The sequence below is a fragment of the Vanellus vanellus genome (assembly GCF_965231255.1).
Source record: "Vanellus vanellus genome assembly, chromosome: 16".
Classification (NCBI taxonomy): Eukaryota; Metazoa; Chordata; class Aves; order Charadriiformes; family Charadriidae; genus Vanellus; species Vanellus vanellus.
Window position 1 is genome coordinate 15,178,843 of NC_138921.1, and position 27,579 is coordinate 15,206,421.

General features: G+C 58.1%; 1 protein-coding gene across 1 annotated transcript; it reads left to right on the plus strand.

Moving 5' to 3' along the window:
* Window positions 1-2,089: 2,089 nt before the first annotated feature.
* On the plus strand, window positions 2,090-27,579 carry RPH3A (rabphilin 3A; the record flags this gene model as incomplete). The annotated part of the gene is made up of 20 exons (XM_082491829.1): window positions 2,090-2,166; window positions 2,656-2,670; window positions 3,441-3,584; window positions 11,918-12,047; window positions 12,356-12,442; window positions 12,968-13,133; window positions 13,585-13,626; window positions 17,019-17,171; window positions 18,522-18,614; window positions 18,779-18,838; window positions 18,910-19,149; window positions 20,269-20,348; window positions 21,018-21,092; window positions 22,352-22,461; window positions 23,097-23,223; window positions 23,739-23,795; window positions 23,989-24,140; window positions 25,873-25,954; window positions 26,985-27,081; window positions 27,449-27,579. The coding sequence occupies 20 exons, from the start codon at window positions 2,090-2,092 to the stop codon at window positions 27,577-27,579; spliced, it is 2,118 nt and encodes a 705-aa protein (XP_082347955.1).

Genomic DNA, 27,579 nt, shown 5'->3' on the forward strand with positions numbered 1-27,579 from the left:
TTGCTTATATATATATGTATGTATATTTTTGGAAGTTATCAGTGAAGCAAAGGTGATCCTCAAATCTCTGCCGGCTCTTCGGCGACGGATGGAGAAACCCCTGCAACGTTGCAGAGCAGGAAGAGGAGGATGGGAATTACGGTTTTCCCCCCCCACCCCTTTCTGGGAACGCGGCACGTTTTTTCACGGCTCGGAGTCCGTGATTTCAGTGGGGCGGTGTCGCAAACTCTTTGTTCTCCACCCTCTCCTTGGGACAACCTCCCCAGTGCTCCCGTTGGGAGTCGTGCTGAGAGCTGGAGCGGCTTTGTGCCCTGCAAAGGTGTATTTCTCGGGTTTGGGTTCAGCTCCGGTCCTGCCGGGACCCACGGGCAGCTCTGGGACACTGGTTTCGGTGCGGGGACGCGGTGGGACGCGGGCGGCTGAGCGGTCCCTTCCAACCGGGGATGAGTTTGGGGCAGCAGCATCTTCCCGGGGCAGCAGGTTTGGGAGGATGAATGGTCCACGGGCTGGGAGCAGCCCCGGTGCCCGCGGGTGAGGCTCTGCAGAGAGGTTTGGGGTTTTATAGCGGGGGTGGGGGGGTGGTTTTGGGCGGTTTTTATTGAAATTGTGCTGCAGGCAGGAGGGAGCAATTCAAATGGCGGCGCTGCGAGCGACGCAGGCGGGAGGCTGCCGCCGCGGGGGGGGATACCAGCGGGGACCCCGCGCCGGCTCCGCTTCCGCCGGAGAGATGGATGGGGGAATTAGTTGAGCTCACAAAAACTTCCCTGTGAGGTTGGGGGGGTGGGTCCTAACGGAGGGGCGATTCGTATCCTCCTCGTGCTCTCATTAGTGTCGCAGCAAACCGTTGCGGATGGGTTGCCTTTCCTCTTTTCCCGTTTATTTCTACCTTAACGACCGCAAAGGGAGGCTCGACCCGAGCTTCGCCCTTTGCAAGCGATATCTCGTGGGCGATGCCATCCGTGGACCCACAAGCTGCTCCCGGGGACCATCCCAAGATGGGTCCAGGCGTGACAGTGACACGCGGCGTAGTCGCAGCGTCCCTCGGCCCCCCGCGGGCTGGGCAGGGATGAGGGGCTGCGCAGGAGGATGGGTCCTGCCCTGCCCTTGGCTGGGGGACACTGCTCTGCCTGCGGCATTCCCCTGCGTAAAAAGCACTGGTTTTCCCCCAAAAGAGACGACGGGACGGATGGGTCCGTCCCTGCGCCGCGGGCGGTGCTGGTTGGCATCGGCTCGGGTTTTGCCGTGCAGTGAGTAGGGGCGGTGGGTGGAGGGGGAAAACGCCCCCAGAAAGCAGGAATAAATTAGCACTCAGGCTCTGAATTTTGCGTCGTTTTATATTTTTTTTTTTTTTTAATGAAAACTGTCAGTTTTGCTGAAAGGGTTTTGGAGTGGTCCCTGTCTTGATGAATCTTTTGGAGATGAGTAGACGGAATATTGTGCTCGGGTCCTGTTGTCACATCCTCCTCCAGTGCCTCTCCGGGCTTCGTTTTGCAAAAACTTTAACAAATAACAATGAAAAAGGGGGAGTTTTGTTCTGGAGGGAGCGTGGTTTGGGGGAGGACAGCGGGACGTGCTGGGATTTGGGGGGGTGGGGGGGAAAGTTTCCTAGTTTGTAGATTTTTTTTTCTCTGAAGTGGAAACATCCTCTTCCCTCCCAGCTCTGAAGCCTCATAATTAATGTGAGGTCAGGTATCTCATTAATTACATCCGCCCGGAGCGCGGCTGCGCTGCCCTCCTGGGAGGGCGGTGGCTGCTGTAGGCTCCCGCGTCTCGTGCGTGGTATTGAGACAGCGACTAAAGTGTCATTCCTGTTTCTCTCCCTGCTCCCACTCCTCTTAATGCCCAAAATAAAGCCCTTCTTAGTGCGATTTTATGGTGATTCGGGTTTTTTTGGCTTTTTCCCCCACCCTTCCTTACAGCCTGGCTGGAAGCACCGGGCTACCTTGGTCGGCGTCGCCGCTGTCTGAGAGCGCGGGCGGAGGGGCGAAGCGACAGCCTTCCCCGGGCGTGCTGAGTCAGCGCTCCTCGTGGGAGCACCGGTGTGACCAAACTCGCTCCGCGTGTCCCCCGGTCCCCTCGGCAGCCGGTGATGACCGACGCGGTGGTGGGTGGCAGCTCTGACCGGTGGATGTGCCCCAGCGACAGGACCATGTCTCTCCGGGCCAGGTGAGAGGATGGGGGCCGGGGTCGCGGGGAGGGAGGGAGGGAGTCCCCGGGGGTGGGGAGGGCCCCGTGGGTGCAGCTGCCCCGGTTCCTTCTCTGGGGACGTTGGGATTTGGGTTTGCACCGGTTGGATGGGGACGTTTTGCCACGTCGCCTCCTAAACCCGCTGAGAAAGGTGGTGGGGACGGCCACCGTGGGGAGTGATGCCACATCCCACCGCGGTGCAGGTCCCCGTCCCGGCTGGAGGGGGGGGTGGCAGCACCCACGGATGGGAGCTGGTTTTGGGTGCCCGGAGGATGCAGGAGCCGGGCAAAGCTCGTGTTTGGAGCTTGCTGCTCCGTGCCGCTTGGGAGGGACAGCTCGTGGAGAGGGATGTGCTGCCGGGGACCGTCACCCCCGAGGTGGGGAGAGTCGTGGCTGTGCCGGGGCCGAGCTGTCCTCGTCCCTCCTCTCACCTAATCCTTGTCCCCTCTCTTTCCCTGTGCCTCCCAGCAGCGAGAAGGAGCAGTAAGTATCTCGCCTGCTTTTTTTTTTTTTTTTTTTTGGCCTATTGCTCTTTACCCACTACTCAAACGGTCTTGAAAGAACCGGAAAACCCATGCCCTGGGTGCGAGGGGGGGAAAAAAAAAAAAAAAAAAAGGCAATTAATTTTGGGAAGCATTGCACAGGGTTTTAAGGAATTTTAAGGTTTAAGGCCAGGCGGGTTTGCTCGGCCCCGGGGGGGGAAGAGACCCTGGAAAGGTCTTTAGAGGAGTAGAGGGGTGAGAGGAGGATGGGCGTTTGCCTTTTGCGTCCTTCGTTAGCGTTGCCCCTCTGCCGCCCGCTCGTTTGCAGGGCGGGTTAAAGCTGCCCCGTGCCCGGGCTGTGCTTCGCTTTGCGGAAGAGCCTTTGGAAATCACGTTAGGAGAGGAAAAACTCCCGGGTTTGATGAAACGTCCCCCAAAAACTGCCCGCTGCTGCGGCCCTCGCCCCGGTCCCGCGGCGCGGCGGAGGGCAGGGTGCCAAGTCAGCCGTGTCACCTGATGCTTAACGTGGGAATAACGAGAATATTTTTGCAAAGGAAATCTGTTTTGCATATGAACCCCCCCCCCCCAGAAGTGGAAAAAGAGCTTCCAGCTGGTGGCCGGGGGCCGTTTGCGGGTTTCCCGCTGGGAGGGTGGGGAGGGACCGTGCCCCTTCTTCCCCGGGCGTGGGAATTGGTGGCCTGGCTGTCGCACCCGCGTCTGCGGGCACATGCGTGATGTGCGGACGAAGCCCTGGCCCCGCTCTCCCCGCAGGCTCCCCGCTGGCTGGGCGGCGCGGGGCGGCCAGCCCGACCGGCAGCGCAAGAGCGAGGAGCTGACGGACGAGGAGAAGGAGATCATCAACCGCGTCATCGCCCGCGCCGAGAAGATGGAGGAGATGGAGCAGGAGCGCATCGGGTAAGGCGGTTGGTGACAGCGGCACCATCGCGCTGGTGGGACGGGAGGGAGCCCGAGCCTTTGGTGGCCGGCCCGGCCCGGGGGGGGAGCGAAGCGCTCGCTTGGCTGCTTTCCTGGGCAGCAGCTACTGCACTGCAGTGTTTCTCCTGAAAGGGAGCCTGCAGGGGATCTTTTTGAGCTTGGCGTTGGTCCTTGGCCAGGAGGAACCTGTAAGCGAGGGAAGGAGCTGCTGCGTTCTGGACCAAGAATTTATTAGTCTCATCGATTTTACCTTTTTTTTTTTTTTTTTTTTTTAATTATTTATTTTTTTCTTTTGGTCCAGAAGGGATCATTAATAACACCTCATTTCAGGGAGCGAAGCTGCTGCTCGCCCAGTCCTGAGCCCGAGCACCCGTGAGCACGGGCAAAGCCACGGCTCACCACAAGGTGTTTTGTCCTGTTTTGGGAACACGGATGGATCCATCACCCCCTCCAGCCGCCTGTCCTGGCAGTTGATCCCTCCGGCCACCCAGGAATGAGCTCTCTGCGAAGCATCTGAGTGATGCTCAGCCTCAGGGCTGGCCGCGCGTTGGGACCGGCTCCTGGGGGAACCGGTGCTGCCCCAGCTCCATCCGTGGCGGGGTACCCACTGTCGCTGGCGGGTGCTGTGGGCATCCCTGGTGCCGATGCACCCGGAATGGAGCAGAGGGTGAGAAGTGCCCGGGTTTACTTTTAGCATCTCTCTACCCAGCCGGGGCAAAGGCGCCGGGTGAAATAGTGCTGCTAATCAGGTATCGACTCGCTGTGCTGGGGACGGTTTTCCGGAGGGGATCTCCATAATCCCCTTTGTCAGGCGTTGGGCCTTTTTCTTTTTTTTTTTTTTTTTTCATCACAGAGGAGCATTTTATTCTTGCTGAGCTTAAGCATCAACTGCCCTTTTTTTTTTTTTTAACTTGCAGGGAAAACACTCAGGTCCGGGCAGGAACTGTGCTCTCCACTCCCTTGGAGAACGTCAAAACCTCTCCTTAACGGAGCCTTAATCCATCACCCCGGCTGCTTAATAACCCTTAGATATTAAGTGTGTGTATGCCATGCGGGCACGGGGTGCTCCAGCTGCGGTACGCAGTCTTCCTCGGCGGCCTCCAAAGCGGTGGATTTATTTCCTCATTTTTAGAAGCGGTTGGGAGCGGGTCTGCCAACGGCCTCGGCGGGTGTCACCGCGGCAGCGGCTCTTCGTGCTGCCCCGGGGCTCGGCGTGCGTCCCGCGGACGCGCTGCTCCCCCGGGCTCGGGGTGACGATGTGCCGCGCTCCCCTCTGCCGGCCGTCCCGCAGCGACCCGGCGAGCGTAGCTATGAATGGTGGTGATTCATGCCCAAAAAGTGCGTACAGACAGCCTTTCGCCAGCTTAGCCCCGTTTGGTAAGAATTAGTCTCAAATGTGATGGTCTTTGGATTATGCGTCAATGAACTTTAGCAGTGGGGGAGATATATATATTTTATTTTCTTTCTTTTTCCCCTCTCTCTCTCCCCCTCTTTCTTTCTTTTTCCCCTCTCTCTCTCCCCCTCTTTCTTTCTTTTTCCCCTCTCTCTCTCCCCCTCTTTCTTTCTTTTTCCCCTCTCTCCCTCCCCCTCTTTCTTTCTTTTTCCCCTCTCTCCCTCCCCCTCTTTCTTTCTTTTTCCCCTCTCTCCCTCCCCCTCTTTCTTTCTTTTTCCCCTCTCTCCCTCCCCCTCTTTCTTTCTTTTTCCCCTCTCTCCCTCTCCCTCTTTCTTTCTTTTTCCCCTCTCTCCCTCTCCCTCTTTCTTTCTTTTTCCCCTCTCTCCCTCTCCCTCTTTCTTTCTTTTTCCCCTCTCTCTAATTTTTTATTATTTTTTAATTATTATTATTTTTTAGGGTTTTTTATTTTAAAATGTATTATTATTTATGTTTTATTATTTTCTTACTTCTTTATTTCTTTTATTTTGCATTGCGCGTTCCTGCAGCTGTTCTGCAAACCTGCCGAAACTCTCCCTTTTCCCTTCGCTAGCTGAGCCGGAGGAGGTTTCTCATCCTCATTCATGAAAAAAGCTCCGGGCGGAGGACGCGGTGCCGTAGCGGGAGTAGAGCAGGGGAAGGCTGGCGGATGTGCTGGCGCAGCTGATTCCCCTCCCGCGCGTGGGCGCAGCCGGAGCCTTGCCAACTCCTTTGTGTTTGTTGGCTTGCACGACGGGAGCTGGAGGATGTGCAGCTACAGAAAAATATGGGACAGTGTCTGTATCGGTCTCGTACGGAGTCAACCGTGCAGGAGCTGCTCGGACGTTATCCGGAATAGCTCCTTATATTATGGAATAATCCGGGTTAGCCGGGCTGGCCGCTGGCGAGGGATGTGGCGGTTGAGGCGGTGTTCCTCGGTCGGACAGGCTGCTCTAAAGAGGTGCCCCGGGAGAGCCTGATTTTTCTGGGATTTTCTACTCCTGTAAGGGGAAAAGAAGGAAAACCCATTAAAAACCTGGTTTTGGTGAATGTGAGGAGTGGCTTCCGTGAAATGAATGTGCCTTCCGAAGGGGGAACACGCGTAAATACTTGGAGTTGTCTTAATAAGTGGATGGTTGGTTGCCCAGAGAGGCTGTTGAGGCCCCATCCCTGGACGTGTTCAAGGCCAGGCTGGACGTGGCCTTGGGCAACCTGGGCTGGGGGGAGGTGTCCCTGCCCAGGGCAGGGGGGTTGGAGCCCAATGATCTTCAAGGTCCTTTCCAACCTAAACCATGCTATGATTCTATAATCCTTTGGGCCGGTTTGGGGCAAAGAGCTCAGAGGGTGAAGCGGACTTGCGGAGGGATGGATCCGTTCTTGTCCCTTCTCCCTCTCTGCTTGGCCTGGGCTTGTGCGCGGGGGTTCCTTGCAGTGGTGCTGTGCCAGCTCTGGTGGTGGCGGCGGTGATGCTCTGGTGGTGGAGGTAGTGGTGCATGAGGAGCCCATTCCTCCCAGCTGACCTGGGAGCACCCGCCGGCACTAATTGGCTCCATTATGCACCTATAATTGGCCGCCATCAATAACCCACCAAGTCCGCTCTGCTGCCTAATGAGGTCCGTCGTCCTCTCGGCATCGAAGGAAATGTCTTGAACCAGCCAAAGTTAGAAATTGCCATTTCTGGAGAGCGCCTGGCGGCGCGCAGCCAATTCCCCCAGGGGTGATGTGACACATCGCTCCTGGATCTGGCCGTGTCCCTGCTTGGGTGCAGCTATTCCCATCCCTCCTGTCCTCTCTAAAAAGCGTGATGGTTTGGCTGTCTCCCCGTGGGTCACAGCCCCTCACCTTTCCTCTGAGAGGACCAGCTATCAAGCAGGATTGCATTTTAATTTGGCTGCTTATTGCTGGGATGACACATGCATAATGCTGGAGCAGATGGCTGAAGTCACAGGGGATTAAGTCCTTAACCTCGGTGGCCGGCAGCGGAGATGCACTCTGGGGACCACAGTCTCTTATTTTCTTCCTCGTGTTCAGACAACACAAAAATAAAAATAGGGGCCAGGAAGGGCAGGGTAGTTGCTGGAGGCGGACGGAAACGTCTCCTGAGATGCCAACTTCTAGAAGAGATGAGGTTAATTCGTGGCCGGAAGACGGCTCACGCGCTCCCTGAATTTTTGTGGGGTTTTGGTTTCGTCCCCCCATCCCCAAAAAACCAAAAAATCCTCTCTTATTTCTGAGACTGGAATGAAACTGCAAAATAACTGCCCTCCTGGAACAGGTGGCAGGAGGCAGCGAGCGCCTGGAGGGATGCGCCGGCGTGGGATGGGATGCTCTGAAACGCGTTAATCCCCTCCCGGCTCTCCTTGGGCGCCTGTCCTCCACGGCGAGGGCTCGCAGCAGAGGAGGAGCTTTGAAAGTCAACCCGTAAAAACTCAAATGCTGCCTTACCATTAGTTACCTGTGCATCCGTAAGGGAAGACAGTGGCTTCTAACATTTCATCCTGATTTTAATTACGTTTTCTTTCATCTGTCGCTTGGCTGCTTTTCTTGTCTCTTTTATACCATTCAAATTAGCCTTAATTTAATATTCAGCCCTTTAAGGCACGCGATTTCCCCACGGAGCCGAGTCAGTGCTTAATTCTGGAGGCACTTTGTGACCTCCTTTGCGTTTCGCTCTCGTTTCTTTTGGCCACGTAAGCGGTGCCCAAGTCCGTTCCTGCCGGTTCCTGCGGGAAGGTTGGGGAGCAGGAGGTCGGCGCTGCCCCACATCGCGGCCGTCCTCGCAGCTCGGCTCCTTCTCCCGCCCCTGCGCGGCGCTTTGTTGTCTGCTGCATTAAATGTCCTCCCCGACGCGGTTTAAAACCCATTAGGCCCATCTTCAGCCGTCCGCTTCTGCAGAGTGGCGATGAATATTTAAACGCAACAAACTCTGGCGTGCTGGCCCCGCTGTTAAGTCGTCTTTCTCCGAGATCATCAGCACTTAGCGCCGGGGACTTTCCGGCCCTCTCTGGATTGCTCTGGTCTCAGCGCAAGAGAAAACGCCGATGCCGTCGCGCTGCGGGTTTTCTGTCCTGTGTAGGACTTGGCCCAGCCCGAGATGGCTCCTCGGCCCGGCGAGCGGCCTACGGCGCGCCCCTGCGGGATCCTCCACCTGCCTGAGAACATGGGAGATGTTTGCAGGTCGCCCTTCCCCTGCCTGTGCCGGGGGTCCCACCAGCCCTCGCTGCCCCACAGCTGCTCCCCTTTCTCTTCCAAACCCTATTTATGGGGCCCACCAACCCTCGCTGCCCCACAGCTGCTCCCCTTTCTCTTCCAAACCCTATTTATGGGGCCCACCAACCTTTGCTGCCCCACAGCTGCTCCCCTTTCTCTTCCAAACCCTATTTATGGGGCCCATCAACCTTTGCTGCCCCACAGCTGCTCCCCTTTCTCTTCCAAACTCTATTTATGGGGCCAGGCAGTTATTATATTATCAGGGGACGTATTTCATTGCTGTTACCATCTCAGGTGCCTGTGAAGCATTTCGGCTATCGCGTTATCACCCGGTTCTTAATATCTCGCTCCCATCAGTGACTAATACGTATTTCTTTGGCAGATGACGGATGCTCTCCCTCTCCGCAGGGCTGTCTCCGGGAGCGGCGATGCTCCGGGGTGCCGGGCTTAGCCAGTTCCCTGCCACCGGCTTCAATTACTCCTCTCTTGAGGTTGATGTGTTTGTTTTTTGTGTTTTTTTTTTTTTTTTTCCCCTATTTTAACAGTTTGAAGCATATTTCCTGCTCTTTGAAGTTAGTCCTAGAGAGGGATGGGCGCTTTGAAGCGTGTGTTATGGCAGGGAAAGATGTTGCCGTAGCCCTCGAGACGTGGCGGGGAGGGCAATGAATTGGACGGCTGTTTTCTGCGCAATAAAAATGAGAAACAAACGATATCTGGGGGGGGGGGGAGGGGGGAAGAGGGAGAGAAAAGCTTTGGGAAAGGCGGAGAGCTTCTTCCTGGCTGCCACAAGGGCACGAGAGGGGCAGCCCTGCGCTTAGCCGGGGGGGGGACAGCCTACGTGGGGGGTGCCGGCACGCGTGTGGGGTGGTGCTGGATGAACGGAAGGGAAACCTGGGCTTTTTCATCCCGGTTATCACCTTAATCGGGAGTTTCCCAGCCGGTGGGTCCCGCTGCCGTCCCCCCTTTTCCCAGGTCCTGCCTTCTCGCTGCCACTTTCACTCCAGGACTTTAAAATTTTTACTTTTTGTGCGGCCCTCTCGTGGGGGTGTTTGAATGGGGGGGTGGGGGGTGGTAAAAAAAGCCCAATTTCTCCAGCTTGAATGGGTGTTTTAATTAGGCAAATGTGCTCTGCTTGAAACCGGTGCCACAGGTGTGTCTATGTGTACCGATTGCTGAAGCTCTTCCACTGATTTAAAAAGAAAAAAAAGAACCTCTTAAGGAGCAGCTTCTGGTAAATGAGAGACTGGGAAAGATTTTGCAGCTAAATAATGAATCTCTTGAAATGCAAAGGCTTTTTTTTTTTTTTTTTTTTTTTTCCCCCGTTGATTGTGCCATTTGTTCTAGTTTCTATAATAAGTTTGTTTGGGCTTGCAGATTTCCAACTGGAAGCCGCTTCTCTTGGAGCAGAGCTCTTTGCAGCCCGGGGTGGGGAATTGAGGAGGATACGGGCTGGCCCGTGAGCTTCGCTGCTCGGAAAATAAAGGGATTTGCCCCCAAAACATTTTCCTTGCCCGGGTGGGAGCGACGTGCTGCGACGGACGTTGGTGGTTATTCGCTGTTTGGGGGGTGGGGTGGGGGGTGTCTTTGTGTGAGGACCCCACGTTGCGCGTGGGCTGGCGACAACTGCGCTGTGACTCATTGCTTTGAAATAAGAAGTCTTTTAGGAATGGCTCGTTTCCAGGTTTTAATTAGACTGCTGCTCGCTGCTGGCCAGGTGTCTATGGGATGACGCAGCTCTCTTTGAAATGGCCGCGATCTCCCGGTTGGCAGCCGGGTGTATCGGCCGCGGGATTTGGGAAGGCACCGAGGGCGGATGGGGGCTCCGGCAGCCGACTTATTCGGTGGGAATAAATCAGCCGTGGGTCACCTGCAGGCGCTGGAGGGCAGGCTGCCCTCCGAGGAGGTTGTTTCTCAACAGAACCCGTCTTGCTCGGGGAAGACAAACTAGCTCGGCTTGAGAACCAGAATCGCTGTATTTAGGGAGCCGGCGGTCACGTCGCTGCCAAAACTTCAGGCGACAAAGTCTGAAGGAACTTGCAAGCTGGCCCATCTGCTGTCTGGTGACGCCGTAGCTGTGAATTTTAGTGATTTCTCCCGACTGCTGGCTCCGGCTGGTGCTGGCTCCGCTGGCTGCCCGGCCCCAGCCCGGCTCTCCCGGCTCCTCGCTGGGAATGGGCTCCGGGTTCATTAATAGCCATCAGGGGACACCTCGGCAGCTGTAGCCCCGGGCGAGCTTCAGCCCCTGCGGGGGGAGAGGTGGGAAATTCACCGCTGGGTTTTAGCACGGCCGATGTCTTCCACCATCGATGAGGTGGTGTCATAACGTGAGTCCTGGAGCCACGTCCCCGTTTTGGGCTTCACCCAAATGATGAAGCGCTTTGAGATGCTCCTCTTGACTGCAGCGAGTTTCCGCTGGGGCTTTTTATGGACAGTAATAGGTTGTATGTTCTGCGATGCTTTATTTTCCTTCCCCCCCCCCCTTTTTTCCTTTAGCAAGTGCCCATGTCCAATAAGGCCGTTGCTTGTCCGCGGGCTGCCGGCCGTCCCGCGAGCGGCTGGAGACCGACGGCGGAGGCACCCAACGGAGAGGAGAGCTCATCTATTGTCTCTGAGCCCTTCGCAGGGGCGGGCAGCCGGGCCGCCGTAAATCCGAAGCTGTCGTCGGACACGTGGGAAAATGTCTTTTAAACGTCGGGTGTTCTTGACGGCGTGCCGCGTTAGCGGCTTTGGCAGATTTGGGGCAGATTTGGGCAGATTTGCCGTGGGAGCGGATGGCAGCCCCGGGGGCGAGGGGGGCTGCTGCTCTCTCCGGTGGGCTCGGCTCTCCTCCTCCCTTTCTTCATTCCTTCTCCTTCCTTGCTGAATGGCATAAATAATGCATCCTTTTCCCCTCCTAGTGCTATTTTTAGGGCCGGGATTCTGGGTTAACTGAGCATGCAACTCGCCGCCAGCTCCGGGGTGCTCGGCAGGCGGCTCGCTCCTGCGCCTGCTTTGCTAAACGGCTTCTGCCAGTGCTGTTTCTTTTTTATTTCAGAAGTCACTTAACTGTTTTGTGCCTTTTTTTTTTTTTTTTTTTTTACCTTTGCAGTAAACAGATGTGTTTTTATAACCTGTTCTTCAGTGGGTTTTCTGCATTTTACTCAAAGGGCTGAGAATTTCCACAAAGTAAATTATATGTGATTTTTTTTTTTATTATTATTTTATTTTTTTCATAGAAAATGAGAAAACTAATTAATCTGTTCAGTCCTCCCGCCGGAGCCTTTCCAAGGTCTCCTCTCGCAGCTCTTCCGCTGGAACTGGGTGGAAAGTTTCCTGTTTGGTGGGTGGGTGGGGGGAAAGCCGCTTCACTGATGCCAAACCGCTTTGTGCAAAGGTGCTGACCTGGATGGCTTTTATGTGCGCGCGCGTGTGTGAGGGAGCTGGAGCCCGTATCCGCTCTCTGGCGGCGTCAGTGGAAGTTAACAGTTGTGCAATATAAAGCTATGGGGGAATATAATACCCCGACACATCCCCTGAGATGTGTCTCTTCCCCTGGTTGCGTTCCCGGAGCTGGAAGAGGAGATGCTCCGTGGGAAGCTGCACCAGGAGAAGGAGCAGCTGGAGCGAAGGCAGCGCAGCCCCCCCTTGGGAGCGGGACCCCCGCGTCCCGGCCGCGCCGTGCCTTTCCTGACAGCCCCTGTCCCCTTTCTGCCAGACGACTCATGACCCGGCTGGAGGACATGCGCCGCAGCGTGCTGGGGGACGGGGTGAACCGCTGCATCCTCTGCGGGGAGCAGCTGGGGCCGCGGGGATCCGCTTGTGTCGTCTGCGAGGACTGCAAGAAGGTGAGACGCCTCCCGGGGACCCGCTGTCGGGCGCAGCCCCCCTCCCCACCTCCCGGACCCACGCTTTTTCCCCTTTGGTGCAAAAACGGGCGCTTTGGTCTTTCGGCGCGTGTTCGGGTTGCGCAGCATCCCTCCGCACGGGGACACCCCCGGGGGTTGCTGCAGTCACCGATGTTTGGGTTGGGAGAGCTCTCGTTAACCATCTCTCTCATTAACCTCGCGCTCGCCGGGGGTGGTGCCGGCGCGGTGGGACCTCGGGGTGGCCGCGGCGTTCTCGGCTGCCACCCGGCGCTTTGCTTTCTCTGCAGAACGTCTGCACCAAGTGCGGGGTGGAGACCACCAACAGCCGGCCCCACGCCATCTGGCTCTGCAAGATCTGCAGCGAGCAGCGGGAGGTGAGCGTGGCAGCCCGGGCACTTCTCCTGCCCCGGCTCGTCCTCCTCTCCCAGCGCCGACACGGGCCCTCCCTTTGGTTTCACTGCCCCCTCCAGCCCGGACCTCCAGGACAGGACCAGCTCCAGACTGGGGGATGCTCTTTCAGCCCGTCCCCCAGCACCGTTAAACCCCTCCCGGATCCTTCAGTCCAGTTCTTATAGGATGATCTTGTTTTCTAGACAAAATGCCATTGATTTAATTATTTTTTTCCCCCCTCAAAACCAAAGTCCTGGGGTTGAGGAGGCTGTCGTGGGCAGAGGTCAGCTCCCTGCCACCTACGCCGTGTAAAAGCCGAAGAGTTAATTAATTAGCAGGAGGGGCTGTGGGGTCACTGCGGGGTGGGGGGGGGTGCCCGTCCCTGGTGGTGCCTGCTGGAGGCAGAGCCCCGTGACGCACTGGGGGATGCTGAAGGCCGCCGGGTTTGCACCCAGCATCCCCCCCTCCCCGAGACACGGGTACCACCCCTCTGCCTGCGCCCCCCCCAGGTGTGGAAGCGCTCCGGCGCATGGTTCTTCAAGGGTTTGCCCAAGCAAGTGCTGCCACAGCCCATGCCCATCGGCAAGAACAAGGCACCCCAAGCCCCCAGCGAGCCCAGCCCGTCGGAGCCGCCCGCCCAGGACCCGAAACTCCCCTCCCGCGCACCCCCCCGAGGTAGGTACCAGCGGGATGCCGACCCCTTCCCTCTGCAAAGGGGCAGGGGACTGCTGGGTCTCCTCCCCATCGTTGGCAAGGGTGAACCCCAGCAAAAAGCACCCGAAGCGGTTGTGTAGATGCTCCCCGTTTTCTAAAAGGTGCAGAAATCACCCCGCTGCCCCTCCCTGCCTTCCTCCGGGCTCTCCAAGTGGGGATGGTTGGGTTTGCAGGGATGCCCTCAAGCCAAGCAGCTCTGGGTGGGCATCTGGGGCGCCCAGCCAGGGGTCCGGGCAGCCTCTGGGTAGGAACACGATGATGCAGAAGCCTGGGGGGGCAGGGGAAAAAAATAAAAAAAAATCAGAATAAAAAGGGAAACTTGGGGAAAGAGTGGCGGTGCAGCCCGGCTTGGCGTCGGCGGGGCAGGCGGGCTGTAGCTTCACCGCTTCTTGCTCTGTTTGTGCCCCCCAAGGCCAGGCGGACGCCGGGCCCCCGGCCGAGCAGGACTCCGACGGTAAGCACCGGCGTTCGCACCCTCCCCTGTGCCGCTGCCTCGGGGCCGCCTGTGCTGAGCCCCCCTCTCTCCTTCCCTCCTTTCCCCAGGGGTGTTTTCCCGCGGGAGGCTGCGGCGGCAGGACCCTCTTCTTGCCGCTGCCACCCACCGCGCGGGGACGGAGTTATTCTGGGGCTTCCCCACCTACTGCACACGCCTGGGCTGAAACGCTGCAATTTAGAGCGCTGAGCAGAGTTGCCTCCGTAGGTGGTGTTTCCTGCTGCTGATTGACGGGTGTTTTTCTGGTTATTTAATGGCGGTCCTTAGAAAAGCGCCCGTGGAAACTTTAGGAGGGGGCTGGTGGGGGGGCTTGGTAAGGGATGGAGCAGCTGAGCTGCTCTGTGCCGGCCACCTCGGGTTTCCCCCAGCGAAGCTCCTGCGCCCAGGCTCATGCCGCGCGCGAGGACCAGAGCAAGGTGAGGATGCAGGGGTCTTCTTTTTGCGGTTATACCTTTCCCCCTCCAGCACTCGCAGCCCCCCAGGGCTCTGCCCGCGTCGGTGTGTTTAATAGCGACGCCGACCGCGGGGGCTGCGTTAAGCGGCAGCAATCAGTGCCTCCTGCTCACAGGGGCGAAGCCGCGTTCCTCGTCCCGGCTCATCTCTCTTAACCTCACGTACGCCCTGTGCTGCTCTGGACCAGCGTCCCCCTGGACGCTGCTGCCAGCACCGGCGAGAGCTGGTGTTGGGGGTGCTGCCGGACCGGCGGTGCCACTGGGGGTTAATTTTGAGTAATAGCCCCCATTTTCACGGTTTGGCATAGGAGCACTGAGGCGATGAGATTACCCCCACACACACCCCCTCCAGCACCGGCTGCTCCCAGCTGGATTATCCCAGAATCCCAGAGTGGTCAGGGCTGGCAGGGCCCTCTGGAGCTCCCCCAGTGCCACCCCCCGCCAGAGCAGGGGCACCTCCAGCAGTGGCACAGGACACGTCCAGGCGGGTTTGGAATGGCTCCAGAGGGGGAGACTCCCCCCTCTCTGGGCAGCTGTGCCAGTGCTCTGCCGCCCCCACAGGAGAGAAGTCCCTCCTCAGGTTGAGATGGAACGTCCTATGGTCACATTTGTGCCTGTTCCCTCTTGTCCTGTCACTGGGCACCACTGGAAAAAGACTGTTCCCGTCCCCCCGGCACCCGCCCTTGGAGGATTGATAAGCGTTGATAAGATCCCCCCTCAGTCTTCTCCTCTCCAGACTGAACAGCCCCACGTCCCTCAGCCTCTCCTCAGCACAGAGATGCTCCAGTCCCCTCATCATCTCCGGAGCCCTTTGCTGGACCCTCTCCAGCAGTTCCCTGTCCCTCTTGACCCGGGGAGCCCTGAGCTGGACACAGTGCTCCAGATGTGCCTCCTGGGGCAGAGTAGAGGGGGAGGATGACCTCCCTCGCCCTGCTGGCCACGCTCTGCTTGATGCCCCCCAGGATGCCATTGGCCTTCTTGGCCACCAGGGCACACTGCTGGCTCACGGCCATCCCGTTGGCCACCAGCACTCCCAGGTCCCTTTCCACGGTGCTCCAGCTATGATCAGACTGGGAGCAGCCCAGTGGCTGCAATCCCTCCTCTTCCTCGGCTGCCTGGAGGAGGCAGTGGGGGGCTGATGACACGACCCCACCGTCTCACCTGGAGTGGTCCCCTCTGCCCCACCGGTCCATTAGCCCGGGGCCTGCTGGGGCAGCGATAGCTCAGCGGGCAGACAGCCACGGGTGTGCAGGCGGTTTTTGCGGCTGGTTCCCGGGGCCGTGGGTGGATTTCCCGGTGGGGGCTGTGTGGGGCTTGGCTGTGTGTCGGGTGGGCGGCACAGCCGTGTGCCGAGCCCTGCTTCCCTCCGCCCTGCAGCGCCGCTCATCCTGGGGACACGTCCTACCTGTCCTGGTGGTGGTGGCGGGTTGAGCCCCCTGGGGGGTTACCCGGGCTGGGGTACCCGGGGAAAGGGGGTTACTTGGGCTGGGGTACCCATGGGGGGGGCTACCCGGGCTCAACCACAGCCTTTGCTACAGCTCATAGTGCCGTCGGGGGGCTCCGGCTGTGCCTTGGCAAGGTGGTACCCAGCCCGGTTGTGCCGAGTGATGCTCTTCATCTTCCCATGCAGCAGCGGTTGGGGAAACCACTTAATTAAGACTGTTTAATGGCAATGGTAGCTGGTGCCGTTAAGCTTTTTGGCCCCGCTGCTTTTATGAAGCCGCCGGCTCGCCTGCGAAACGGGGAGGGTTCGTGAGGCTCCACAGGTCCCTCCCGGTGATCAGCATACTCGTGCCGTGCCCGTGATTTTCCGAAAGCTCCCTTGGAAAATTACTTATTGCATCGCTGTTTCTGCACCACGGGGCTCCTGGTTGTGGCTGCTCGTTTCCCCTCCTCCCTCCCTCTTCAGCATCGCGGCATCTTTACCCCCCACCTCCTCTCTCCCATCCGCGATCTGTTGCGTTTTGCTTTCTCCTTGTGCCCGGCGACCCTGAGAGCCCAGCCGAGGATAAACACCCCATTTATGTCACGGCAAAGATTTATACCCGGAGTCTCCGGCACAAGCCAGGTGAGCGCCGAGACCTTTTCCATCACGTCCGTGGGTTGCAATTTATCACCACGAAGCGGTCTCGCCCCCCCCTGGCGCGTGCGGCTGGGATTTATCCGCCGGGATGGCCGTGGATGGAAGTGAGAGTGAGCTGTCACCGTTGTCTCGCTAATAAATGGAAGATGATCAGCAAAAAGAAAATATGATCCCCCTGTCCCAGGGACCGTGGAGCTGTAATGGCATTAGGGCTTTGACGGGCACGAGGACGGGCTGACGGATGTCTCTGGCCTTGTTTTCCTGTGGGGCTCTCGTGTCTCTTGATGTCCCCACGGTTTGCCATGTCCTATGGGGTTTCCCTGACCAGCGTGTGCAGGTTTGATGGTGCAGAGCCCTCCTCTGCTGCCCTGCGGGTGCCACATGGCTGGCGGTCCCCGATGCCCTGGGGGTGATGCTGTAGCAGCCGTACCCAACCTCATCCACCTCCACCTCCTCATCCACCTCCACCTCCTCATCCACCTCCACCTCCTCATCCACCTCCACCTCCTCATCCACCTCCACCTCCTCATCCACCTCCACCTCCTCATCCACCTCCACCTCCTCATCCACCTCCACCTCCTCATCCACCTCCACCTCCTCATCCACCTCCACCTCCTCATCCACCTCCACCTCCACCTCCACCTCCACCTCCACCTCCTCATCCACCTCCACCTCCTCATCCACCTCCACCTCCACCTCCTCACCCTGCTGACGCCCAGGCTGGGCATCACCCGGGCGGCTCCTCTCCGGGCGGCTTTGGGGACGGAGGGGCGATCGGGGTGCGATCCTCACTGCTGCCTTTCTCGCTCTCTCCGCAGGCAGCGAGGCGACGGCGGCCGCCCGGGGGAGCTACGCAGCGCCCGGCCGCAAACCGGCCGAGGGCAGGCCGGGTCCCTGCGGCAGCGAGCAGGCCGGCGGGGACGCCGACAGCCGCGACTACGCCGCCGAGAGCGGGGTCAGCAGGAGCCCTGGTGAGAGCTGCGCTTCTGCGCGCTTCCACGTGCTTGGAAGGAGGGGGCTGGGGGGTACAAAGCCGCAGCTGCACGAGGGGTGTTTCTGCTCCACGAAGCGACGCTGAGGGATTTCACGGCGCAGAGCAGCGGTCCCCGTTTCCCGCGCCCGCTGTTTTCCACTGCTCCGTTGGGATTTGCTGATGGGGAGGTCCGGGGTGTTGGTGGGATGGGGGGGAGCCGTCGAGGGGGATGCCCGTCCCTTCCCCGGCGTGCGGGGAGCATCTTGCCGTGCTTTTCCTTGCAAAGGGACCTCTTACGGCCAATGGAAAGATGTGAATTTGGGAAGGCCCACGCACGATGTGAGAGCTGCAGGTGGAAAAAGGAGCGGGCTCAGCGCTCCCCAGGATAATTTTAAGCAGAGGTGAAACGCGGCCGAGGTGGGACCCGAAGTAAAAGCGTTTTTCGCAACCCGGCGCTGCCGAAGGAGCAGGCAGGAGGCAGCCCTGCCTGTGGGAGCCCGGTGCTTGGCTGGTGGGCGCCTGGCCGGGGACGGCGTTTCTCGTTTCATGAAAGTTTGATGTGCTCTAAGCTCTTCGAAGTGGCTGTGATAGGAACGGGCGGCCGACAGCATCCGGCGGGCGGCCCGAATCCTCCCCGGCTGCCTCCGGAAGCAGGAAAGGCACATTGCAGGGACCACTTTTCCTCTAGGAGCTGAGCTTGCAAATTTAATCGGTGAAAGCTGCAAGCGGCTGGAAAAACATTCAAGTCCTCTTTAATTCCTTGGGAAAGGAACGAATATTCCACGGTCGGAGAGTTGGGGAATAGCTGGAGAGGGGTGTTCAGGGCTGCCCGGGGTTCTGCCGTGGGGAGACGGGGTTTTAATTCCCGTTTGGCTGGATGACCCTCGTGAGGGGGTCCCCGTGCCCCGTCGCCGCCTCGGGATGCGTGTGTGCGGCGATCCTGGGGCGCTGCCGCTGGTGGGGGCTGCAGCGGAGGCCTGGGGCGCGATGGGCATGGCAGCGATGCTGCCGGCTTTCTTCACCTTCCAGCTCAGACCCGTGCCTGGCCGCAACCACATCCATCCGCCTCCTTCCGCATCTCCCTCCTTGGCAGGCGGATTGGCGCGGCACGGGGTCCCCCTAGTGAGACGCTCCCTGCTGCAGCCCGGGCTGCGCTCGCTCCCCAAAAACGTGTGGGGCTGAGCCGCTATCTCAGCTCACACCACCTCCATCCGTCGACCAAACCTCTCTCCTCTCCGCTGCCTCTGGCTGCCCTTCCCTGCCTGATTCCGGCTCTAAACCCCTCCGCAGAGCAGGCAAAGCCCCCGGGGCCTGAAACCCCGCGTCCGATTCTCCCCTCTCCTTGCAGGCGTGAAGAGGACCAACTCCATGCAAGCCCAACGGCCGCCCCCGCCAACCGCTGCCGGCGCGGCTCCCACTCCCGCTCCAGCAGCACCCCCAGGTAGGATGGGATGGGGATGCAGCCGGGATGCTCTGTCCCTGGCGGGGGACATCCGCTGTGGGTGCAGACACCCCCTGCTTGGGGCAGCGCTGGTGCTGGGGTGGGAGAGGGATGGAGAGCATCGCTCAGGCGAACGCCCCGGTAACGCTGCATCTTGTCCCCAGCACCGCCGGCAGTGGGAAGACCGGGTCCTGGGGTGGCCGGCCGGTTCCCGGAGAGACAAGGTAAAATTGAGCCACCCGCGAGGGGACCGAGGGGCAGAGCGTGGCGGGGGCTAACAGGGTCCCTCCCACAGCAAGCCCGCCGCTGGGAGCCCCGGAGCCAGCCCGCGCCGCCGCCAGGGAGGAGCGAGGAGGGGGCTACGCCGTGCCCCCCGCCAGAGAGGAGAGGCCAAGCCGGCAGCCCCCCACCTTCCCACAGCCCCCCACCTTCCCGCAGCCCCCCGCCGGCCCGCCGGCACCCACTGCCCCGCTGCGGCAGCCACCCCAGGAGGAGGAGGAGGAGGACGCCAACAGCTACGACTCCGATGAAGGCAGTACGTCCCCGGGGCGGCCGGCTGGAGGGAAGGGAGGTGTTTCTTTTGGGAAACGTGGGATTTTGGGGAGGCGGTCGCTGCGGGATTGTGACTGGCACCGTAAGGACATGGGTCCGTGGCAGGGAGAGCCCCCGGGGAACGCCGCTTCCCGGCAGGGCTCGGAGCTGGGGCAGGCTCCGGCAGGCTGTCCCTGCTCGGTCATTCCAGCACAGCCTGTGGGATCTTCGGTGGGTTTTGCAGCGGGTGACTCGGCTCCGAGGTGGTGTGCTGGTTCAGGCTCTGCGCTCACCCGACTTTCCCCGTTTCCAAATCCGAGTCCCGCAGGCGGCTGCCGCTTTCCGGCAGAGCGTCCTTTGCTGCGAGAAACACCGCCGGACCGGTCTGTAGGAAAGGCTTGGCGGCTTCACTACCTTTATGCCACGAGATCTTGGTGTTTGGTTATTTGCTCCCCAAAAAGGGAGTTTGCCGCGTGAGGATGAGCTTCTGTGGTGGAGCAGCGCTTCACCCCTCCAGCCTGTTCCCACGCGGGACGGGAGGAGCTGCTCGGGGCCAGCAGCAGGCGCAGAAGTTGTGCTGGGATGGGAGCAGATGGAGCCAGCTGAGGTTCTCTGCTAACTCTTCATCCCTGTGATTATTTTTTTTCTGGGAAAAAAAAAAAATAGAAAACATGAAGATGAGGGCGAGCTGGTTCCCAGCAAGTCAAAACAAGGGCCAAACGCCGAGCCCCGAGCCTTGGGAGGAGATGCTGCCCACCCGAGCTGGAACACCTTCTCGGGGCGTTCCTGGGGTGGCACTGCTGCCCTGAGCTGTGCCCAGAGAAGGGTTTGTACCGTTACATCCTCCTTCTGCGTGGGAATATTAAAGTCAGCTCAAAAGCCCCGGGCTGCCCTCCACTTCCACCTTTGTACCGCTTTGATGACCGGAGCTCGTCAGTCTGGTTGGATTTGCGCATGGCAGTTTGGCCGACGCCGGCGCAGACCCACGTGCTTTAAATGGCTTTACATCCGAACCGCAAATCTTTCTAATTATTCCTAATCGGGGCTGATTAAACGGTTTGTGGCTGAGGTTTTAATAAGGTCCTATTTGCACTTCCTCCCTCCCCCCTCGCTCCGCTGGCAGCCACGCTGGGAGCACTGGAGTTCAGTCTGCTCTATGACCAGGAGAACAGTTCCCTCCACTGCACCCTCATCAAGGCCAAAGTGAGTGGTCTTCTTTCTTTTTATCCCCCCTCCTCTTTCACCGATTTAAGGCCGGCTGGTTCCCAGTTCCCCCAGTGCGATGGGATGGAAGCAGCGTGGCCGCGGGCAGAGGCTGCTCCCCCGGGAGACCCCAGTCCAGCCCCACTGGCACTGCTGCTGGGTGGGAAGGAGAGGTCCGTGGGGCTGAGGGGTCTGTGGGGCTTTTCCCTGAGTGGATCCGTGGGGCTTTTCCCCCAAGTGGGGCTGAGGGGTCCGTGGGGCTTTTCCCCAAGTGGGTCCGTGGGGCTTTTCCCCGAGTGGGTCCGAGAGGTCCCTGGGGCTTTTCCCCGAGTGGGTCCGAGAGGTCCCTGGGGCTTTTCCCTGAAATGGTTTGAGAGGTCTGTGGGGCTTTTCCCCGAGTGGGTCTGTGGGGCTTTTCCCCTGAGTGGGGCCAAGGCGTCCATGGGGCTTTTCCCCGAGTGGGTCCGAGAGGTCCGTGGGGCTTTTCCCCAAGTGGGGCTGCTCTGTCCGCAGCCCGTGGCACCCACGCCGCCTCGGGGCGGAGGGGGAGACTCTCGGCTTGCTGAACACGTTTTCTCTTTACCGAGTTGCTTCCCGGGTCGCTTTTACCTCTTCCCCGGCTCCGCGTAAGGAGGATTCCCGCGCCGTGTTTTCTTTATTATCTTTTAGGGCTTAAAGCCAATGGACTCCAACGGCCTGGCGGATCCCTACGTCAAACTGCACCTCTTGCCCGGCGCCAGCAAGGTGAGGCTTTGCCTGCTTTTGGGGGTGTTTTGGGCTGGGGATGGAGCAGAGGGTTCTCAAAGCCCCCTGAGGTCCTTTCCCTGCGTCAGACTTCGTCTCCTCGATTCCTCCCCGCGATCGCTCGCTGCTGCTCTCTGACCCGGGAGGGATCTCTGAAAAGCGATGACGCTTGCAGATGCTCTCCCGTACCCGAGGAACAGCTCGCGCTGCGGACAGGGATCTGCTTAGGGATGGGAGGGAGCTCCGGAGGAGGCGACACTGTTAACGCATCGCAAAACCTCTGAAAGAAAATCTCATTATTACCGGAGTTTGAAAGATCCCTTCGCTTCGAAGCTGCGGCGTGCTCTCGTTAGGGCCGTGAGGAAATAACCGCCGAATGAAGTCTGAGTAAATTCCCCTCTTCCCCATCCGAGAGCGCACTGGAAATCTCACTCCCCAGCCCAGCTAAGCTCATCTCGGTGGGGAAGCCTTTGAGGGAGGGATGCCCCGGGCTGGCCCCGTGCCCGAGGGGAGCTGCCCTTGCTCGGGGGCTGCAAAGCGCTTCCCTGCGGCAGAGTTTTGCTCAGAAGAACTAAGTGGAAAAAAGAAAAAAACAAACAAAAAAAACCCCACCCCCAAAACTGGGGAAAATGGATAATAAAACCTTTGGCTTGATGTTTACAGGTTGGCTTTATGCGCGGGGACTTTCTGGCCACCCATGTCTTGTACAGGGTAAATGAAGGTGTCGTGATCTTGGGAGCTGCTTTGCTTTCTGTTGCTCTCTTGTTTGCTGGTCTTTCCCGTAGAACTTTTTTATCGTGCACATGTGTTTGTGAAAAACACACGAACAAGTGAGAGAGCTCCTGGTTTCCCAAGCCGTCATCTCCTTTAGACCACGCGAGCCATTACCCAAGCCCCCCGGCACAGCCCGCCCCGTTGCAACCCTTATACAAATCTCCTTGATGGAGAAGACCCCAAGCAGTGAAGAAAGCCGGGTGGTGAAGGCCACCTTGGCCACTGCAGGCGACAGTCCCCGGTGCTTGCACGAAGGTCCACCTTGTCGGGTCGGTGATGCTCACCTGGAGTTGGTGGCTCGCCGGCGCGACAGCCTCAGCAGGCAGCGGTGACGTCCTGCAGAGTCCTCCGTGCCCCAGTCAAACCGTCTCTTGTGAGCCAGAAGTGATGGAGCATCTCATTTACGTTCCTCCGCCGGGAGCCTAAAGTTAGGCGGGGAGGAGTTCGGGGATGTAATTATGCCGTATTTTGTTTTGATGCCACAGTCAAATAAGCTGAGAACGAAGACTCTGCGCAACACCCGGAACCCCGTGTGGAACGAGACCCTGGTGTACCACGGCATCACAGATGAGGACATGCAAAGGAAAACGCTCAGGCAAGCAGAGGAGCCGCGGCATCCTGCAGCGTGGTGGGATGGGGACCGTGGGTCTCCTCGCACGGAGCATCGCGAGCCAGCCTCCCTCAGGAGGGCGCCGGCGGCAGAGTGCAGGTGTTGACAGAGCCCCTGGAAATGCAGAGGGGTTTTGCCAAAATCAGCATTCTTCACACCAACGTGCTGGTTTTGATGGTCCTTTTTAACAAGAGAAAGGAAGGCGTTTTGACCCCATCATTTAATATTAAATTATGGGTGTTACTATTATGCTTATCAGCATAGAGATTTGTGTGTTGTGCATCTGTGCGTGATCTGACAGCATCCCCGCAAAACATTTAGACGTCTCTAAAATTTTTGGCACTTCTTTTCTACGGGAAATTTCCACCTTTCGATTTCTTGCCCCATCATAGAGCACATATTCAAAATGTTGATTTTTTTTTTTTTTTTTTTTTTTTCCTGGCAAAACAAGTTGGGTTTTCTGACCGCTTTCGGTCAGAGGAGAGAGTCAGATGGATGGAGGCTTCGATGGTGCTTTGCTTTGTCCGCCCCTGAGCAGTGCCCTTACAGGAGAGGTTTTGCGCTCCGGAGTCAGGTACTGCTCCAGCCTGGCTGATGTTCACCTTTCCTGTTCCCATCAGGATCTCCGTGTGTGATGAAGACAAATTTGGCCACAATGAGTTTATTGGAGAAACCAGAGTTTCCTTGAAAAAACTCAAAGCCAATCAGAAAAAGAACTTCAACATCTGCTTGGAGAGAGTAATACCAGTGAGTTTCTGTGAAACGTCTTCCTGCTACCATTAACGTTGAGGCTGGGAACAAATGGCATGTGCGGCAGCTAGTGGTGAGCCTGGAGATGGAACCAGCCAAGAGCTGTAGGTGCCTGACCTCACTGGCATCTTCAGGAGTCGGATTCCCACCTGTGGCTGGGCTGATGTGACCTGTCAGGGCCAGGAGCTAAGGGTGTGGTAGGAATCCAGGGGATGTGACTCTGGGGACCTCCCTGGTGGCCGCAGATCTGCTGGCATTGTCAGCGTACGCTGATGTATGTCACTGTGGAGGAGAGGACAGGTTGCTCCGCTCCCCGGTGCTGTGGGTGATGGGGTGTTGTTGACTCTGCTGAGGTGGAGGTTGATGGAGCAGATGAAGGTACCGGAGTCCCTTCCGCTCCAGCGGCCAGCGAAAGACCTGGGCTGGGCTCCCGCGGGTGTGTTTGCCGTAGGATGGTGCCCCTCTCAGGTGCGGTCACTCACGGCAGTCTCTTTTTCCCTTCCCCATCCAAGATGAAGCGTGCTGGAACAACCGGCTCATCCCGTGGGATGGCACTGTATGAGGAGGAGGTAAGAATCCTCGGAGGCTGATGTGCTCCATGCATGTTTCGTCCATGATCTCTCATGTACGAGCCCCTTTTTTTATCCCCTCCTCGTGGAGATACAAGGTTCCTTTGCATCCATCTTGTCTCATCTGCTCTGCAGTTGACCATCTTCCTCGCTCAGTCCCCGTGTCCCCATCTCTGGTTGCTTCCTCTTGCAGGTAGATCGTGGCGGGGATGTGGAGGAGCGCGGGAAGATCCTCGTGTCCCTCATGTACAGCACCCAGCAGGGCGGCTTGATCGTCGGCATCGTACGCTGCGTGCATTTAGCGGCCATGGATGCCAACGGATACTCAGACCCTTTCGTTAAACTGTAAGTGAGAGCTGGGGCGGGCGTAGCGTGGCAACGCGTGGTGGTGGAGCCACCCGCTGTCCGTGGGCAGTAGCCGATGCTCGGAGGGCTCCTTCCAAAACCGCTGGAGAGAGGAAGGTGTTTCCCAAGCACCTTGAGACCTCAGGCAGGACTAAGCCGCCCACCGGCGATGCCTGTGCGAGGTGGTAATGCTCTGCTTGAGTATCCTGCCCTGGCTGAAGCTGGCTGGGACTGACCCAGCCCTTAGGGCCCTCCGCTCCCCGGAGGTTCCCAAACGCGGAGACCCAACAGCCGCCCTATACCTGTAGAGCTGGAGGACAAGAGGTCCTTTTCCCCAGCTCTTACCCATCGTGGCTTCAGGGCTTGATGTCCCTCCGTGGGTGACACGCAGCATAGGCATCGCCCCGCTGTGCCGGTCCCCGTCCCGTGCCATGTATCCGCTGCAAAAAAAAAAAAAAAATCGGCTTAATTAATGCGGAGAGCGGCGTTTGCTGCGGTTCGTGGCGGCGATGCCTCGCTGGGAGAGGGTCTCCTGGAGCAGCAGCGCACCCGTGGGTGCTCTCGGCGGCGGAGGCGGGCGATGGGGGAGCGGCGCTTGTCAGGTGGCTCCTGCGAACGTGGGGGAATAAGATCGTTTTAACTCGAATCTCATAAACCGTGACACGGAGGGGACCCTGCAGTCATTCCTGGTTACAGTTTCCGTTGCTGTTTCTTTCTTGCCTTCAGAAAAAAAAACCCTGTTCTCCCTAAAACTCGTTCAATAATTCTCGTGTTGAACATTTTGCACATCTTTTTGTAGCTGAGTGGAACCGAGTAGTTTTCCTTCTCAGTTTCTCTCTTATTTTTTTTTGTATTTTCCATTCCCACAAACAGAAGATGGTGGCTTTCCAGTTTTAAATCAGCTGCCAACGCAGAATCTGATTAATGCCAACTCTACAATTTAGTTTGGGGTTTGCAGCCAGGCTGCGAAGCCCGAGCCCTAATTTTTCCCACCATCTCTAGGTGAACCTACCTTGGCTGAGCATACTAGTCTGCGTGGTATTAAACACTGATGGGCTTTTTTTAGCTTTCTTTTCTTTTTTTTCCCCACGTTTCTCCCCATCTCTGCATGCGTTCATACATTCTTGGCTGGGTTTTCCAGCAGCCGGGCTCGGTGGCCGCCCGTGCGATTGCCCTCGTCTGCTGGTGGTGGGACCCGCTGCTCATATTCCATATTCCCTGACTGTTTCAGCTGTTCCGCACTCTCGACCTCGGCAGGTTCCTCCCCAGCAAAACGCAGAGTTCACCCACTTTTGCTTCCTAAAACACCTACAGGCATTTCTTTTAGCATGGCTTGGGGGGAAGAAGACTTGGGACCAGTGCGTGGTTTGGAAGGACATCAAGAGTGGGCGTGCGGGGTCGGTGCTTTCTGCTGTCTGGAGGTTACCCAGTGGCTCTGAGCAGGAGATGCTCCCCAAAAAAGGTTTCTGCTGAGCTCAGCGCTCTGCGCAAAGCAGGTCTTTATGGTTTCCCATGTCCCAACTGGAAATCCGGGGGGGGAGGGAGTATTAAGGATTTTAGTCATTTATTTCAGATCGTTTTAGAAGATGGGAAGGGAGACTGGCTAACCCACTTCTTTGCCTTAAGTATCTTCGGTTGCTTTTTTTCTAGCCCCAAACTTCACTTTTTTTTAAGCTTATAAACTCACACTGTTCTTGCACTTGAGTTTTGAGCTGTTTTCTGTTGCCCCCAGTTGGCTGAAACCTGACATGGGAAAAAAGGCCAAGCACAAGACACAGATTAAGAAGAAAACATTGAATCCCGAGTTTAATGAGGTAAGGACAGACCTAATTTTTATGTTATTAAATCAATTTAGCCAATTACTATGTTGTACGGAGGAGGTGGAAGACAAAATCATAGAATCATAGAATAGTTTAGGTTGGAAGAGACCGTGATGATCATCCAGTGCCCCCCCCTGCCCCGGGCAGGGACACCCCCCCCCAGCCCAGGTCGCTCCCAGCCCCGTCCAACCCGGCCTTGAGCACCTCCAGGGATGGGGCAGCCACAGCTTCTCAGGGCACCCTGCGCCGGGGGCTCACCGCCCCCACAGGGAACAATTTCCTCCTAATATCTCATCTAAATCTCCCCTCTTCCAGTTTGAAGCCATTCCCACTTGTCCTATCACTCCATGCCCTTGTAAGAAGTCCCTCCCCAGCTCTCCTGGAGCCCCTTTAGGCACTGGAAGGGGCTCTGAGCTCTCCCCGGAGCCTTCTCTTCTCCAGGCTGACCCCCCCACCTCTCCCAGCCTGTCCTCCCAGCAGAGGGGCTCCAGCCCTCCCAGCAGCTCCGGGGCCTCCTCTGGCCCCGCTCCAACAGGTCCATGTCTTTCTTGAGGTTTGGTTCCTCCCTCAGCCTCCTTTCCCCCTTCTGCACCCAGGAATATTTTAGGAATTACTTTGCCATGGCAGATCTCCCCAGTTCAGCGTCGGGCAGCGCCGTACACGCCGAAATCTCCCCGCTGCCGACGCTGGCTCATCCTGGTGAGGCGCGCGGGTGGGACCAGCGTCCCTGGGGGGGTCCCGTGGCTGGTGCTGCCTTGATGGGACACCTGCAAAGCGCTCGCTCGGATACAAGGGGTGAGCTCAGCTTACGGGTTTGAGCAGCCCGCTGTGGTCCGGGGGGGAGGGGGGGGGGAGGTGCCGCAGGGAAGCAGCATTTGCTCCTCATTAGTGTATTTTAAATCTCCTGACGTTGGATTTTGAATTTGGGCTGTAGAGAAGAGATCATTTGCAATTCTTTAACTGCGGTTTTCCGGGTGTATTTTCCTGGGACGCTCGGGGTGATGTGGGTGTTCTCCATCTGCAGGAGTTCTTCTATGACATAAAACACAGCGATCTGGCCAAGAAGTCGCTGGACATTTCTGTCTGGGATTACGACATCGGGAAATCGAACGATTACATTGGTGAGCTGCAAGTCTCTGTGCTGGGGGTCGCGGCTTTGATGCCCGATGTAGCGCTCGCCGCACGGGAGGGATGCGTAGGTCACCTGCCCTGCGAGGAACCCCCAGGCTGAGCTTTAAGGTGGGACCGTGCAGGTCGGTTGGGCGCCTGTATCAGGCCGTCAAATACAGTACACCCACCGTACCGCCCCATCTCCAGCATCCTGTGGGGTCTTCTGTGCGGGCAGAGCAGCTCTAGGTGTTTCCGCTACATTTTAAATCCAGGAGGTGGAGCGAAATGCCCCAAACGTGGGGTTTGTCCCCATGGAAATGGTTTCCCGGAACATCAGCATCATCTCTGGATATGATGTCTCTCCTGCTTTTCTTCCAGGCGGCTGTCAGCTCGGCATTACGGCTAAGGGGGAGCGCTTGAAACACTGGTATGAGTGTTTGAAGAACAAGGACAAGAAGATTGAACGCTGGCACACCCTCCAAAACGAGAACCACGTTGCCAGCGATTAA